The sequence below is a fragment of the Microcaecilia unicolor genome, chromosome 6 (assembly GCF_901765095.1).
Source record: "Microcaecilia unicolor chromosome 6, aMicUni1.1, whole genome shotgun sequence".
Taxonomy (NCBI): domain Eukaryota; kingdom Metazoa; phylum Chordata; class Amphibia; order Gymnophiona; family Siphonopidae; genus Microcaecilia; species Microcaecilia unicolor.
Window position 1 is genome coordinate 269,990,297 of NC_044036.1, and position 18,036 is coordinate 270,008,332.

The 18,036-nt window shown below is 40.9% G+C and overlaps 1 protein-coding gene across 3 annotated transcripts in view; it reads right to left on the reverse strand.

Annotated features, from left to right (window-relative positions):
- GOLGA1 (golgin A1) overlaps positions 1-18,036 on the reverse strand; it is a 125,057-nt gene that overhangs the window by 95,037 nt on the left and 11,984 nt on the right. For all 3 annotated transcript variants that reach the window (XM_030207391.1, XM_030207388.1, XM_030207390.1), the window contains exons 2-3: positions 10,659-10,779; positions 6,241-6,586 (exon numbers count right to left, since the gene is read on the reverse strand). In XM_030207391.1, coding sequence (XP_030063251.1) covers positions 6,241-6,375 — 135 coding nt within the window. In that variant the 5' untranslated portion in view covers positions 6,376-6,586; positions 10,659-10,779. The remainder of the gene's footprint in view (positions 1-6,240; positions 6,587-10,658; positions 10,780-18,036) is intronic.

The window sequence follows — 18,036 nt, forward strand, 5'->3', positions numbered from 1 at the left end:
TGCATATTGATTATAAATATCCTGAAAGCTGTGGGCGGCCCTGAAAAACACAAGCCAAAGCACAAAGATCATATGGTAGAAAGGTGACCTTTCATTGTGACTTCAATTTCACTAATGCCATGTGGCCTAGTGTAAAAGCAGACCTCAGATCAAATTACCCCTCTACCAGAAAGCTAGCGTATGGACAAATTTATCTTATCTGATCATTTTCTTTCCTTCAGTCAGCTACACTCTGTTTATCTTCTCCCACCAGCAAATAGAGATAGAGAAAAAAAAAAACAAGTTTTACCACTGACCTCACGGTAGCTCCCTGGAAAGATCCAGAATGCATCTGCCAAAGTAGCAAAAGGTCCCTTTTTCTAAAACATCCATACCCCATCAACCACTGCAGTTGCAATGACAATCAAGCAAGCCCAACACCTTAGAGTGTACTCACTACTCTGAATACTCCAGGATACAGCAACCTCACGGGAAACCCGTATAGCTGTAAATTGTGATATATTTGATTCCCCCCCCCCCCATCAAAACTGATAGGGCAGAAAGATTGCTATTTCTGGCAGAGTAGGAACATTTAGACTTGTAGGTTTCTAAAATAGCATACAGAGTGAGGCAAAAAAAGTAACCTCCTAGAATTTTTGGCCACTTTCTCACCATGGCCTGGGTCCTCATCAATCTCTCACGCCCCTCTCCAGCCTTCACCCAGTATCTCTCATGCCCCCACTCCAGCCTTCACCCAGCCAGTCTCTCATGCATTCTGCAAGTACCTGCCTGTGCTGAGAGCTGAATGAATGAGCTCTCAGTGGGCAATTTGGAGGTTTGAGTGGCCTAGTGGTTAGGGTGGTGGACTTTGGCCTGGGGAACTGAGGAACTGAGTTCGATTCCCGGCACAGGCAGCTCCTTGTGACTCTGGGCAAGTCACTTAACCCTTCATTGCCCCATGTAAGCCGCATTGAGCCTGCCATGAGTGGGATAGTGCGGGGTACAAATGTAACAAAAAAAAAAAAATTGAGGGCATATCAGAGACGGATTATCTGAAGAACCCACCGGTCGGAGGTTATAAGAGGCCACCTTCGGTGAAAACATTTTAGCCTTATCCAACTTGCAAGTCGTTCGGGACGGACACTTTTAGTGCAGCTATGCTCTGCTGGAGCCAATCAAAAGCTCATCCCTTACTTTGACTGGGGAGCAGCAGAGGCCTTAGGCGCACGCTGCCGACGTGAACGAGTGTGCTGGGGATGAGCCTGAGTAGGCTGGTGAGCCAAAGGAGTGTACATACACCTAGAACAGTAGTAGGGAGCACTCCTTGGCTTGCCAAAAACCCTCCTAGCTGAGGAGGTGGATGCAGAAGAGATTGTGTTAGTATGCTTCTTGATTTGGTCAGTGACCTCCTCAACCTTTTCCCCAAAAAGGTTATCCTCCTGGCAAGGAACATCCATCAACCACTGCTGAACAGAGTGTTCCAAGTCAGAAACACGCAGACATGAGAGTCTGCACATTGCTATACTTACAGCAGAGATCCTGGATGCCAAATCAAAGTGTCTAAGTGCCCCTGGTCAAGAACTTTCAACATGCCTTCTGCTGCTTGACCAACTGGTGAAAAGGCTCGGTCTGCTCTGGAGAGAGCACACTCGCTAAGTCCGACAACTGTCGCCCTGAGTTTTGCAATTAGACGCTCGTGAAGAGCTGGCAGGATGAGCATTGAAGCCTGGCAAATCTTTCTCCCAAAAGAATCCAGGGTTCTAGCTTCTCTGCCTGGGGGCGCTCAGTTATAGTCCCTAGTACTCCTGGCTCTTTTGAGAGCGGACTCAACCACCATGGATTTGTGAGGCAACTGAGGCCTATCAAAACCAGGTTCACTGTGGATCCAATACTGGGTGTCAATCTTCTTGGGCACGACAGGGACCAACAGAGGGGATTCCCAGTTCCTGACGAGGACTTCCTTGAGTACCTCATGGAGAGAGGCAGTCACAACCTCCTTAGGAGGAGATGTATAGTCCAGGACCTTGAGCATCTTGGTCTTGGGCTCATCCTTCACTTCCAAAGGAAATGGAAAAATTTCGGGCCTGTTAAGAATCGGTCCCAAGATTAACGTCTCAGCACGGCAAAGTGATACCCCTGTTTAATAACCTCATTGGGCAAAACCTGAAGAAGCCTGTAACAAGGCAAAACGATATGGGCCCCATTGTTTATTCAATTCAGAACTCACTCAACCAGAGGGGTTATTGCACCACTTCAGTGAAAGCTAAGTTGTGAAGTTTTCTCTGTTGTTTATCTAGATTGTATTATTCAGCAAATATTCAGCAAAAAGACTGATTGTTTTGATATACTTTCTAAAACGATTTTTGTTTATAAGCAAACTAATATGGGTAAAAAATAGCCCTATGAATGAGATAGGACCGCAGACACTACAATCTCTTGTGGATATTAGAGTCTTACAGGTCAGACCTTGGTTAATCCTTGGTCTCTGAGGGCTTTACCTATATACATTAAGAACTGTAAATTATCTTACCCTTTGGGTTTCATTTTTTTGCTTTTCCCCAGTATTGTGGTATTAGATTACGGAAGTAAGGAGAACAGCTCATACTGTCTTCTTGACAATATTAATCCTCCTCTGAATACCATGAGCGCTCCTCCTTGCTGTCGGACAGTATCTTCCTATGGGATTGCAGAGTCTGAACCTGCCTCGATGCCGAGGAACCATGTCCTTGAAGTGGTGTCGAGAAGTCGGTTCCCATCTTGACTCCGCAAAGCTTCCTCCACTGACGTCAAGGGGGTGATGTGAGGATTTGATGTAGTCCTCGTTGGCACCGAGGAGCCTTGGTGACATGCTTCGGGCGAAGGCCAAGAAGCATTGTCATCGGTCACCCTCAACCACACCAATGCATGAGGCCATCCAGCATCTCTGATACCTTGCATTTCCATTTCTGTTTCTCTAGTACTGCTGTGTATGCAGAAGTGGACTCTTTGAGGTTTCCAGTTCAGTTTTCTGCCTTCATATCTCTATTACTGATTTGTGGTCCCTTGCTTCATATACATTGAGGTTCTGTCTGTGTCTTGTGTGTGTGAATAGGGTGTGTTCTTCTGCTACCATGTAGTTTGTATAGAGATCTTGTAGCAGTCCCATTTGTTTTCTCACTAGGTGCTGTTTTAGTGTTTGAGGACCTGGTGTAACATTTACAGTGTTATTTTTTTCCACACATAACGTTTTCCTCTAGAGTCCTGGGAGTTAGTGCTGTTATGGTATGGTCAAGTTCCAACTCATTTTTTGCACAAGTTTATGCATAGTGTTTTGCAGTGGAGGGATTGTGTATTGGCCTTACTGAGGTTGTATCAAAACTGTCTCATGTAATGACAAAGTAAATATTGTTTACTTTGTCATTACATGAGACAGGGCTTTAGATATTTTGCAGTAACAGATATGTGTTGAGGTGCAAGAAGAGCCTGTTGATCTTGTAACTCCAAATCTCATGAGACAGCAAAATCAGCAAGCTCTCAGAGAGGGAGGGGGCCTCTGGCCACTCTGGGACTTTCCCTCTGCCACACTGAAACTCTGCAAGATGAGGGCCTGGGAAGCACTATGTTGTTGGCAGACGTATAAAAGGGAATACCCACAGCTAACAAAAATGGCTATTACAGACCTTCTTCCTTTTGCTTCAATGTATTTATGTGGAGCCAACTTCTCTCATCTAATAGTTCTCAAATGTAAAATGACAAAACACTTCTGTCCGGAATGTGACCTGATTGTGGAAATCAGTACACTGAAACCAAGATTCAGATGCTTATTTCATCCAAAAGCAATCTCCCATTAAAACTGTAAAAGCAAACATGTGTGCCTATATTTCACCACATTTTGAGACAGTTCACACTTTCATTTTAATTGGCTGTGGTTGCATTCCTTGTATGTTCCTAAGATAGTTTCCTCTTAAATAGCACATAGCAGTGACACAGAAGAGGAAACTATCTTAGGAACATACAAGGAATGCAACATAGCAGTGACACAGATTTTTAATTTGGTATGTACATAGTAAGTTGTTTTGGTTCACTGGGGCCTATTTATTAAAAAAAAAAAAAGTCCTTCACAACAGTGGAGAACTTACCCGTGGAGGGGCATAATCAAAAGGGGCGCCCAAGTTTTCCTGAGGACATCCTCGCAGGATGTTCCGTCGAAGGGGCACGGAAACCCATATTATCAAAACAAGATGGGCGTCCATTTTTCGTTTAGATAATACGGTTGGGGACGCCCAGATCTTGACATTTAGGTTGTCCCTAGAGATGGTCATCCTTAGACTTGGTTGTTTCTAATTTTCGGCAATAATGGAAACTAAGGACGCCCATCTCAGAAACGACCAAATGCAAACCCTTGGTCATGGGAAGAGCCAGCATTCCTAGTGCACTGGTCCCCCTGACACGCCAAGGCACCAACCGGGCGCCCTAGGGGGCACTGCAGTGGACTTCAGAAAAAGCTCCCAGGTACATAGCTCCCTGACCTTGTCTGCTGAGCCCCCCAAAACCCACTACCCACAACTGTACACCACTACCATAGCCCTTACGGGTGAAGGGGGGCACCTACATGTGGGTACAGTGGGTTTCTGGTGGGTTTTGGAGGGCTCACATTTACCACCACAAGTGTAACAGGTAAGGGGGGTGGAATGGGCCTGGTTCCGCCTGCCTGAAGTGCACTGCACCCACTAAAACTGCTCCAGGGACCTGCATATTGCTGTGATGGACCTGAGTATGACATTTGAGGCTGGCATAGAGGCCTTTTTAAAGTTCTTTTTTGAGGGTGGGAGGGGGTTAATGACCACTGGGGGAGTAAGGGGAAGTCATCCCCGATTCCCTCCGGTGGTCATCTGGTCAGTTCGGGCACCTTTTTGTGCCTTGGTCGTAAGAAAAACTGGACCAGGTAAAGTCATCCAAGTGCTTGTCAGGGACACCCTTTTTTTCCCCATTATGGGTTGAGGATGCCCATGTGTTAGGCTCGCCCAAGTCCCGCCTTCGCTACGCCTCCAACAAGCCCCAATTAACTTTGATCGTCCCCGTGATGGAAAGCAGTTGGAGACGCCCAAAATCGGCTTTCGATTATACCGATTTGGGCGACCCTGTGAGAAGGACGCCCATCTTGTGATTTGTGTCGAAAGATGGGCGTCCTTCTCTTTCGAAAATAAACCTGATAGTGACCAATCAGATTTCATATTTCATTTTCCCAGAGAAGTTAAATTGGATTGGTAATTTTTGTGGAGAACTTTCTTTTCTCCTGTTCTAATAAACGGGCCCCAAGTGTCATTGTTCATTTTTACTCAGTTTGTAAGAATAACACACCGACTATCAAGGGGCCAAACAGATCATGCCAACCTTGTTGGGTCTGTATTCCAGTTGAGGTGACCTGTATTTGTTATGTATGTTCCTAGTTAGTTAACTGTTTATACAACAGAATGTGAATTTCAAAATCTCTGCTGCTCGGCGCTTGGGGATACTCGGTTGAAATTTGTTCGACATAGGGGGTACTTGGATTGAAGAAGCTGGGAAACACTGCCCCAGATCATCTGCAGCACTTCCTTGAGTTCTGCGATTGGTTGTGGCTTTGGGTGGAGCTTATGATAGGACAGACAAAAAAAGTCTACATTACTGTGACATCATTAACAGTAAGCTGGTAGCTTGTTCTGGGTTTTTTTCCAAATATTTTTATAGTGCAAACATTTTTGAACACGTAAAAATCTGAGTGGTAACGCTAAAAAGTCTGTAACTTCACTGTGTTTAAAGATAATCTCATTCCACTCGGCAAATAAATGTAGATGGTAACAACAAATAAAGCTGTAAAAGCGGTTGCTGAGAAACAGCAAAAAACTCAAGGGGGTTACTTTTTTTTTTTTTTGCCTCACCCTGCAGCTGTGTAAGTGCTGATGGTTACACATCTATGCTCTGAAATGCCCTTTTACACATGTTTAGTGCCACCACTTAAGCTGCCCAGTTGCCTCCAGTAATGTGATAACATTGACAAACGTGAAATGGTTGATCCTGCTGCATGTAGCTGGTATATATATATTATGTGCATTCCTGCATGTATTTTAGAAAAGGCTTTATGTCAGCAGATCCTTTTCTAAAATATTAACAGAATGGAATGTGTCTCAATCTGGACATCTCAATTTCAATTTCTATGTTCTATCTAAAATGAAGTTGTATGTCACTTTTAATACATTAAATGGTAAAACAGTTTAGATAAATATACTGTACAATACTTACAAAGTCATCACCAGAGTCAGCCCCAGCTGAGGTAATAGACTCTTTGCTGACTGATCTGGGAATTCTTGTAGCTCCTCCAGGTCGGGGAGCAATGGCCGCTTCTTCTGCAATCTTTTTTTTCAATTTTGCAAACATATTTATGTAGCTCTGGTCCAAAAATTACTGAACTTGAAGGTATTTTAAGGCAGAAATGCCTCCACAGTTCACCAGTTAAATTCATTTGTTGATGTCAGCCATTTGAGGACACTGGAGTACGATTACAACTTTTAAAAAAGAAATCCCATCTGCTTGTTACATGTTTTACTGCATGTTAAAATCCTTTGGTGCGCCCATGGTGTGAGAATGCCTATGAATTAAAAGAAGTGTTCAGTTAAACATTTGGATACTGTTGCTTTCAAAATGCCATGCACATCTAAAAGATAAATGCTTCCTATTTAAAAGAGCCACTTACACCATGGATGAGGTATAGGGCTCCGTTGTACACATTCCATTCCCCTATCCCCCTCAATAACTCAACTCAGTGGTTAGTGTTGCTTTAAAAGGCCAACTGTGGATATTTCTTCCTCCTCATTATTTTTTCCTTCTTGTAAATAGACAGAGGGTTATAAGAACATAGACCTCCATCTGCTCTGTTTTGAATTTCGATGGTTCGACAGGGAGTTTTGGGCAGGGAGTGGGGGGGGGGGGGAGGGAATAAAAAGTGGTGATCTACTGTTGCTATTTGATTTTTTTTTTCCTGTTCAATTCAATTTGATCTGTTTTGGGATACGTTTTATTACTTCATTTGCTTGACATTCACCAATAAAAAATTGTTTAAAGGTAAGAGGCTAATGCTGCCGGAAGCTACCCATCACCCCTCTCAAGAATTGTCTTGATCTAGTTGCCAAGGGCTAGATTCTATATGGCACCTGAAAATTCTGCGTGGAAAAAAATACACCTAGGTAAATTCTGTAAAGAACACCTAAATTTTATAGAACAGGCTTAAATTTCCACACAGTACATAGAATAATGCCGAGTGCCTCTCCACACAAAGCAAATTTAGTCACGGCCATTTACACCATGTTTTACTTGAAGTAAATCCCGATACCTAAATTAAGCACAGAATGGGTGTATTCTATAACAACGCACATAGATTTTAGAAATGCCGACACCCTACCCATGGCCATTTCCCCATTTTAACTATGCGACAGAATTTAGCCGAACTATGTTACAGAATTCACTTAGTGAATTGTGTACGTAGATCTTAATGCCAATTAGTGCTAATTGAATATTAACATCCAATTAACAGTGCTGATTTGCTAGTTAACCAATTAAGTTACGCACATTGTTATAAAACACGCTTTGATTTCCATGTGGAAATTAAGGTGCCATATATAGAATCCCAGGGTAAATGGCTTGATCATAAGATGGTCCTGAATCCTTAAGAAAGAACTGGCCGGCTGATTTACTGGTGGCCATTCAGTTCCTACTTCTCCTTTACAGCTCCTGGGTACAGATATTACACCAGTTACTTCTTTCCGCTACTTGAGGGTAATCCTCAACTCATATCTTTCTTTCACCACCACCCCAATATATCAGTCATTTGCAAAACTGGATTTTTCATTCTTAGACAGCTGCACTCAGTTCACCGCTATTTTAACTTTGAATCCTTTCATTCCCTTACATTATCCTCTCATTTCCAGACTCAACTACTGCAATATAATTTACTTAGGTTGCCCTCACTATCAACTGAAAAAGCTACAATCCTTACAGAATACTGCCATTCGACTATTATGTAACACACTTAGGTCTGATCACTCTTCTCTCTCTTACTTAAGTCACATTCGAGCAGAGGACCACATTCAAACTCCTTATTCTAATGTTTAAGGCCTTCCATCTTGGTCTTCCTCACTACTTTTCTACACTTACTATTCCTTACTCACTGGTTCGTACTCTTCACTCACTTAATGACCATTGTGTAGTTCTCCCTGGTCCTAGGCAGGCAATTCTAGAATCAACATGACACAGCGCTTTCTTCTTTGCTGCAACTTTTATATGGAATTCAATCCCAAAAGGAATTAGAACAGAATTGTCTTTTGAAAAATTTAAACCTGCCGCAAAACTTGGCTGTTTTATATAGCATTTAGTTGTCATTGACAGGTGGTCGTTATTTCATTACTGGAGAACCTTATGAATCCTACCCTGTAACTACCTTATACCTTACCACCACCCTCCATCTCTTCCTCTCCTTTTGTTTTCATTAATAGAAACACAGAAACATGACGGCAGATAAAGGCCATATGCCCCATCCAGTCTGTCCATCCTCTGTAACCCCTAAGTCTTCCTGTTCCTAAACGATCCCACATGCTTATTCCATTTCTTTTTAAATTCTGGAACAGTCCTCAACTCCACCACCTCCACCGGGAGGCCATTCCACGCCTCCAACACCCTTTCTGTGAAATAATACTTCCTTAGGTTACTCCTAGGCCTATTCCCTCTTAACTTTGTCATATGCCCCTCATTCCAGAGCTCTCCTTCATTTGGAAAAGGCTCTCTTCCTGTACAAAAATGCCCTTGAGATATTTAAACGTTTTTATCATGTCTCCTCTCTCCCTCCTCTCGTCCAGTGTATAAATATTGAGGTTCATAAGCCTGTCCCTATAATTTTTGCATTCAAGACCGCTTACTAATTTCGTAGCCGCCCTCTGGACCGACTCCATCCTGTTTAGATCTTTCTGTAGGTGCGGTCTCCAGAACTGCACGCAGTACTCCAAACAAGGCCTCACCAGAGGCTTATACAACGGCACTATCACCTCCTTTTTCCTGCTGGTCATGCCTCTCTTTATGCACCCAAGCATCCTTCTGGCTTTGGCCGTCGCTTTTTCTACCTGTTTGAAAGCTTTAAGGTCGCCAGACACAATCACCCCCAAGTCCCGCTCTTCCTTCGCACACTGAAGCACTACACCCCCTATAATGTACCGTTCCCTTGGATTTTTGCGATCCAAGTGCATGACCCTGCATTTTTTGGGAATAAACCTTAGTTGCCAAATATCGGTCCATTCCTCTAGCTTTGCTAGGTCCTTCCTCATGTCATTCACACCCTCCAGAGTGTCCACCCTGTTGCAGAGTTTAGTATAATGTTTTGTGTATGAATTATCCACCCTCTCCTATGATTATTGTAGCTCCTTTCTGATTTCCTACATTTTGCTGTGTTAGCCACTTTGATCTGCTGAGTTAGCAACGGTGCTATATCAAATACCAATAAACTAAACTACCATCAATATTCCATACCCGGGTATCTATTTGGGCAAGATAGGACAGCTGTTCTGTTGTCCTATCTTGTCTGGAAAGTTATCTAGGTATTGGTGCAAAAGGTCAGCAGCACCCAGATAACTTCTGCCTCTGTCCCAGGACCACCTCAATACTATCCAGACAGTGGCACTGTCCAGATAATGCTACTGAAAATCTAGTTCTAGCCTTCATAAGTGGCAGTTATGTTCCTATTCTGAATCCACTATACTGAATAGACACCATATTGTACCTATCAAGAAGGTCAGCCAGCAAATTCAACTAGGAAAGAATAAATAACAGCAGTTTCTGTATAGTTTATTACAATTCTGATGTAGCCTTAAGGCACAATATTATCTTATTACAAAGTCACAGATCACTGGAAATCAATTTCAATTTATTTTCAGGGCAAGAGATTCAGAGATTTGTATAGAGGAGTCTGTGCACTCATACACTTTGATATACTGAATGTCTGGGACATTTTCTAATCAATAGTTTTCTATAATGATCTTCTGAATGGTCTGGAAAATGCTTTCCTACCTAAGGGGGTCTTTTACAAAGAGGCAGAAATCCCAACGGAAGCTTACCGCTCACTAATCCGGAATTACCGCCAGCCTAATACAGCTGCCAGTGGTAGTTATGGATGGAGCACGAGCCATTTCAGGCGCGCTGGAAATTTCTTTTTCTGTAGCACGTTGCTAATCCTATGGTAATCATGCAGCACACCACCAGAGCCCTTACTGCCACCTCACTGGATTACAGTAAGTGCTCCCCACCGCATGGCCACACGGTAAGAGTTCTTACCTCGTGGCCATTTTTTTTAGGTATTTTATCACCTGCGGTAAAAACAGCTCAGGCGTGTGGGAAAAACGGCCCTCATCGCTACCACAAGGCCCTTTTTCCCACAGCTTAGGAAAAAAGGACCCCAAATTTACTCAAGTCTTTCATATGTGATGACATCACTTATGAGTAGCTGCCTCATCCTAGAGTCCATGGATAACCTCCATTACAGGTAAGCCACTTCACTTTGAGTTTAATTTTGTAATCTGTGATGTTTCAGTTTAATTTGTAATCTGTGTGTTTCATCGATTTCCACTACTACAGCTAGGCAAAACAAAAAAACAAACAAAAAAAACCCATTAAGAACATACGTGCGTGCTAATGGCCAGTAATAAGGCACCAAAATAGAACAGCTCCCAATATTGAAATCTAGTGGCATCCAAGTGCAGAACTGGGAGGCATATGTGGTTTTTCAGATCCCTCAGTGAAGTTCTGTGAAAGAAAAAAAAATTGAGTTTTAATATTAGAAATCCCAACTTTAACACTCTATCACCCAATATACTTGGAATATACAAACTGTACTGAACATTCTTACATTGCAAGCATTGAGAAGGCTTTCTCTTTGATCAAGTAGTCGGATTCAGATTCAGGAAATATTATAGGCTTGACAATTTATACATGTGTTGAAAATGCAATACAGAAAAGGAGCAATTTTAAAAAGGCTGTTTTGGTGCATCTGTGCCAGCATACATGCATAAAACATTGCTTAAAAAAAACTATCTAAGTATGCTCTATGACTAAAACCTGCGTAAAACTGTATGTAACTTGGACACAGGCATGTTTGAGGATAGGTTTTGAGCAGAGCATGGGCAGACTCACGATTTATGCATGTACTTTATAAAATATGTACAGCTGCACATACTGTACACATGTGCATTTATACATGCTCTCAAGCTGGAGTAAATACATGCAAGTTGATTACAGCCATGATTTGTGGAGGACCTGTGCTACTATTTTAAAAAGATACACAGACACCTGTATCTCTTTATAAAATAGGCATTTGCTCGCCCTTCACACATATAGGCGAGTCGTTATTAAATTTAAATAAAAGGAAAAATGAGAAGCAAATTACATAATAACAACAACAATAAAATTACAGGGCACAGGAAAAACAATATGAAGCGTAAGCCTGTCAGTCAGCAGAATATATTGTAGAACATAAAAAATAAAAAGGGAGACACAAGCATTTAAGAAGAAGCTTCAGCAGAAAGAGTATTATGAAGGTACCTGCAGCCCTGAAAGCTCGTCTTACACCTCATCAGGTGCTAGAGAGAGAGGATAGCTGCCCTGGCAAATATGGAGACTAAATCAATATATATCAATAGTGTGCTGCTTCCTCCAGCTGTCATCTTGTGTTGTGGAAAACTCTAGCCATACAACTATGCAATCATTTGTTCAAGAGAATATAATACACCTAATATTTTATTTAGTAGTGGCAGAATGGATGACGCGTGTCTTGCCATAAGATACACCTCAAGAAATGGCATTTTACATCCTTTACTATTATTATACACATCTGCAATATATAAAAGCAATATCTCCATGGGCTTGTAGTGAAAGAAGCAGATCAAGACATGCCACTACAGCTCTGTAGAGAAGCACCTTACATTTTAAACAGAAAGAGAAAGCTAATTTTTTCCAGGTTCTTGTACATATCATTTAGGCTTTATATAGTTTTGCAGAAAAATGCTTTGGTCTAGTTTTATCTTTTATAGTTCCTCCCATTTATATGCCTAATATATGTTGTCTTTTATTTTTATGTTAAAACTGTAATCTACTAAAGGCAAAACACTTGGATTGGCAGAAGATAAAAATATCTAAAATAAATAACTTTCTTACAATCTAAAGTAAAGGTTATACACCATTCAAATCAACATTTCAGTTTCTGCCACACATCCTTCATCAGGATTTAAAACAATTCTAACATAAACCTAGCTATTTATGCTTAGCATACTGGACATATTAAAAACAAATTTCGGCATCATGGTAGATACAAAAAGTTGTATTTTTATGAATTAGGCAGTTTTTATTTTAAAATCAGACCTGTAAAGTGGTTAAAATATTTGCCAGGGGATATTTTTGATCAATTTCACAATGTCTAATATTATCAAATCTGGATTATTGTAATTTATTATATTTGAGGGCACCAGTTTTGTTGAAATTTGCATTACACATTATTCAGAAATTTGCAGAATGACAGAATGTAGTTTTAAAAAATCATATTACCGTCTCTTTGAAATCCCTTCACTGACTACCTACCTTTCTTTTACATGTTATTGTGCCTTTTGTATTGCCTCCTCTCAACTCTGGAGCTATCTGAATTTGTTCATTCCAACAAAGAGGATTTTTTTTTTCTTTTTAAAATCGCATTTTCTTCTAAGTGGATATTTTTATGAGAATTATTCCATACTATGGATAGGGCACAGATAGTAGGATCCTCTGTGCAAAACAACTTGATCGGGGACAGGGGCCCCAAGGTGCCCAAATAACCTGTTTACGTAATTTAAGAGCTAATTTATTTTGGGCCATCCTCATTTTCAACTTATGCATGTGCTTAACTTGCACCCATGTGAGGAGAGTTCATAAAGGAGGTCTTTTACTAAGCTGTGGTAGCGTTTTTAGCTCGCAGTAGAAATTAACTGGCGCTAAACACCTCATTATATTCCTACTGGCGTCTGGGTGTTTAGTACAAGCTAAAAACATTACTGTGGCTTAGTAAAAGATCCTCAAAGGTTATTAACAAAATGGCAAAAGCTTTTTTTTTTTTTTTTTAATCTTGCTTACATAAAAGATTTTTAAACTATATTCATGGCATTACTAAGGTAACCCAAACTGACCTTACGCCAGATGCTTAATTCACATATACACAGTACTATGATTCACCTTGTACCTATGTAACTACAGTATACATTCAGGGGTGATTTCTGTATATGGCAAAAAAAAAACCAAAACACTTTCATAATCCGTGCTTATGCCCAGGAATTGAACCTTTAGGTGCGGCCATTTGTACCAACTGAAATATGGTACAAACGTACACGCCTAAATTAAGCATGTATCCCCCTTCATTCTACAACAACGTGCATAAATGTTAGGAATACCCCTATTCCACCCATGACCCTACCATTTCTGTGCCCCTTTTTCAACTCATGCGTAAAATATAATTAAATCTAATTAGTGCCCATAATTAAAACAATTACTGGCACTAATTAGCTTGCTAGTCAATTAAATTGTGTGTGCAAGTTTTACCGACTTTTATAGAATTGTGGGGGGGGGGTCAGTCTTTTAGGTTGAGAGCTTAATTAGTTACATCTGAACAGGTAGGATGTGCAGTAACATAGCAGCACTCTTTAGTAAATCTAGCCTTAACTATGTAGCTGAATATCACAAATGAAATCAAACACAGCCTCCAACATGAATTCATGGGCGGATGCATTTCAATTAAAACTCAATGCAGAAAAAACATTTCTCATCCTCTCATCACAATACAACACGAACAAACCCACCACTATAAACACCCCAGACTACACCCTTCCTGTTTCAGACAGCCTGAAAATTCTCGTTGTTACAATTGACCGAAATCTCACTCTAGAAAGCCATGCGAAAAATACAACAAAGAAAATGTTCCTTTCAATGTAGAAACTCAAAAGAGTAAAACCTTTCTTCCCAAGGGAAATATTCTGCAGCCTGGTACAATCAATGGTGCTAAGCCACCTAGATTATTGCAATGCAATCTATGCCAGGTGCAAAGAACAAATTTATTTATTTGTTAGATTTGTATCCCACATTTTCCCACCTATTTCCACTCATTGGACAAATCTCTCGTCGTCCCCCTTCACATCCACTGCTAACTCCAGGCTTCGTTCCTTTTCTCTCGCGGCACCTTATGCCTGGAATAGACTTCCTGGACCTATACATCTAGCTCCATCTCTACCTGTTTTCAAATCTATGCTGAAAACCCACATTTTCACTGCTGCTTTTAGCTCCTAGCCACTACTCAGTTGCCCTCCCCTTGTCCCTTCCTTCCTTCTCACCCAGTACCTCCCTCACCCATAACTGTTTTGTCTGTCTGTATTATTTAAATTGTAAGCTCTTTGAGTAGGGATTGTCTCTTTGTGTCAGGTGCTCAGCGCTGTGTGCGTCTGGTAGCGCTATAGAAATGCTAATAATAATAATAATAATATTTGGAGGCTCAATGTGGCTTACATTTTACCGTAGTGGCATTTGCCATTTCCAGTATGAACAAATACAAGGTGTTATTGTGGTGGACTAAAGTTCATGTAAGGTAGGTATGATGGGGTGTTTAGGGAGTACGAGGGAAGTAGGGTGTGTCCATTCAGATCTTTGTTTAGTTGTGTTGCAGGTGTTCAGGCTTTTATGTTGGGTTGGTTGGATATGCCTTTCTGAACAGGTTTGTTTTTAGTCCTTTCCGGAAATTTAGGTGGTCATACATTTGTTTTTAATATTTTTGGCAATGCGTTCATTAAGAAACTCCAAACTGCCCAAAACACAGCAGCCAGACTCATATTTGGAAAAACGAAATATGAAAGCGCCAAACCCCCAAGAAAAAACCTACACTGGCTCCCACTTATTGCGTTCAAAATTTGCACCCTGGTTCATAAAATCATTCATGGCGAGGCCCCGGTCTACATATGCATCCAGCTTCTCCTACACAAGCACGCAACTATGGAATGCACTACCAAATGCCATAAAAACAATGTACGACCTAACAAACTTCCGAAAATCAGTAAAAACCAACCTGTTCAATAAGGCGTACCACAATGATCCATCCTAAATACCAGACAACGAAACTTATACCAGAACTCGACAAAACCGAACTCTCTATACTTGACTGCTTCATTTGTCACTAATGAACTTAACGCAATACCACTTTATTTCTCATTCCAGAAATTAATTCTCTATACTTGACTGCTTAATTTACTCTGTCACTTATGAACTTTAATGCAATACGACTTTGTATTTCTCATTCCGGAAATGGCGATCGCCATTACGGAATAATGCAAGCCACATTGAGCCTGCAAATAGGTGGGAAAATGTGGGATACGAATGCAACAAATAATAATAATAATATCTGGGTTAAATATAACTGACTAGGGCATTCATTGTGCAGATACTGTTGTCCACACAAATTCCATCGAAAGCTATCACACTAACCAGCTTAATTTACAAAGTCCCCTGGCCCCCTTTTTATCCATACAGCAATTTTGTGCACACAATTTTGCCAGACAATGAGAATAATTACCCAGATGGATGTTTGTGATTTAAAGCAAATGTTCACTGCACAAATCTTTTGAATAGTGATCTCTCTATGTTAATATTCATACTGCATAGTAGTTTGAATCATTCCAGTTTTTACTTTCATTTACATTGGTTTAGGTAAAGGCTTCTTATATATAGTGTAGGTCTTCTTTTATGCAATGGAATCTATCTACCAAAATACACATCAATACCTGTAGCGCACATAAACACTATAACGCTCTTGAATAAAGCTAGCCCTTAATTTAAGTGTAACTGAATATCCAGATAGAGTTATCTTGCTAAACTTAAACTGGTTAACTGTCTAGTTTTCTGAGCTGCTGAATATTAACTCCATTATGTTTATATGTAGCCATCAAATGAATCACCTGTGGCTGAAATACACCTGGCCTCTACAATTACAATTTATTGAATTTGATATACAGCCTATCAAACAAATGTCCAGGCAGTTTACAATAAAATAAATCAGAAAAGAACTCCATAGCAAACAGGAAAGCTCACACATACAGTGACCACCACTTGTACGCGCACCGTTATTGTGCAGGTCCAGATTATGCATGATGGCAACCTGCCTCCTAATGATTCCGTGTTTGTAAGTGGGATTCGTTTGTAATTGGTACAATGCATAGTTCTTGATGTCTAGATTTTTTTTTTAAATCAGAGGCCTCCAATCTGCCTCGAGAGTCATCTTATAAAGGTCGCCAGAAAAGCACACAGAATATCAGGTTTTTCTGTGGCCACAGAAGGCAAAGGTCAGACGCACACAGCACTTGCCATTGACTGCACTGTACAGTGCAACCAATGGGAGCACAGTACATGTCCACCCCCACCCCCTGCAAAGTGGAACAGGAAACCCCACAAAGCAATCACCTCCCTGTGAAACTCCACTCAGTCGCACTCCATGCTGTTCCTGCTCGTGGGACATATACTGTAGGCACCATTCATGCAACTTACAGGACAATACTGTATAAGGTAAGACAACCCAGAGACAGGTGGGAGGCAGCCGAAAACCTGGTTTTGTGACTGCTTTTTTGCAGCCTTTTGTAAGAGAACTTCAGAGGCAGGCAGGAGGCAGTCGAAAAACCTGGTTGTGCGCGTGTTTCTTTGGTGACTTTTGTAAGACAACTCCAGAGGCAGATTCACCTACACATGCACCAATAGTACATGGTTCCAAGATCTTTGTCTCCCATCTACCACATACTATCGGTGCTCTACTGTACAAGGTCATATATTGAAAAACATCCACAGGTATCCCATAGGAATTACAGAGACCCAGATTCCAACCCTAATGCTAACCTAAAAAAATATGCAGCCCACAAACCAGCACGTGTTATCAAGGGAACAATCTGATACTAACTTGGCCTGAAACTAAATAAACAAATACACAATACAAATGACTTCCTTCTACACTGTAATCAGTGCTCTTTGAGTGGGTTACTCACAGGTCACAATATTTAGAAACATTTCTTCCTTTTGACTTAAACGCACAATTATTAGAAGAAACAAAAGCCTGTAGACAAAAAGATAACTTGGTGTTTGTGGAAACGCATCCCAAAAGTCACAATATGATACCTCATATTATTAGCTGACAAACGCACTTAAAGAGTTAATATGCAAAAAGCATTAAACACGTATTTCCCGGTGAATGAGCACAGCATTCTTCTGAATACAAGGGGACCTAATTGTGTACAATCCATGACAGATGCTTAGTTCAAATTATCAAGCAGTGCCTACTACTTATTAAACTGGAATGGCATGAATGGGTTACTACCCTGCTGCGTGAATAACTATCAGTATGCTTATGTCTATTAATGGTAGCTTAATACTGATTATCACAACACAGCATTTCTCTCTTTTGTTCCATTACTTGCTTATTTTTCTGCACTTCCTTAATTCCAAGACATCTGCCTGGTCATCCACACAAGCACAATTTATTCTAAATTGTGATGTCAGGTAGAAGCCAGTCAAAACACCTTACAATCAACAATTGAGAGTATTTAAAAGCTGGCTATGTAATTCAAGTATATTTTGGTTTATTTGACTTTTTTAATGCAGCTAGAAGCGTAATGAAATAAAGGTATAAATGCTGGTTTGTTCATTTTAAAGATTATAAGCTGTTGTTGAGTCGTTGTTGAGTCGTTGGTGAGGCCCCACTTGGAGTACTGTGTTCAGTTTTGGAGGCCATATCTTGCTAAAGACGTAAAAACACTGGAAGCAGTGCAAAGAAAAGCTACAAAAATGGTATGGGATCTGCGTTGCAAACCATACAAGGGGAGACATGCCGACCTGAACATGTATACCTTGGAGGAAAGGAGAAACAGGGGTGACGTGATACAGACGTTAAAATTTTTGAAAGGTTTTAATCCGCAAACGAACCTTTTCCGGAGACGGGAAGGTGGTAGAACTAGAGGACAT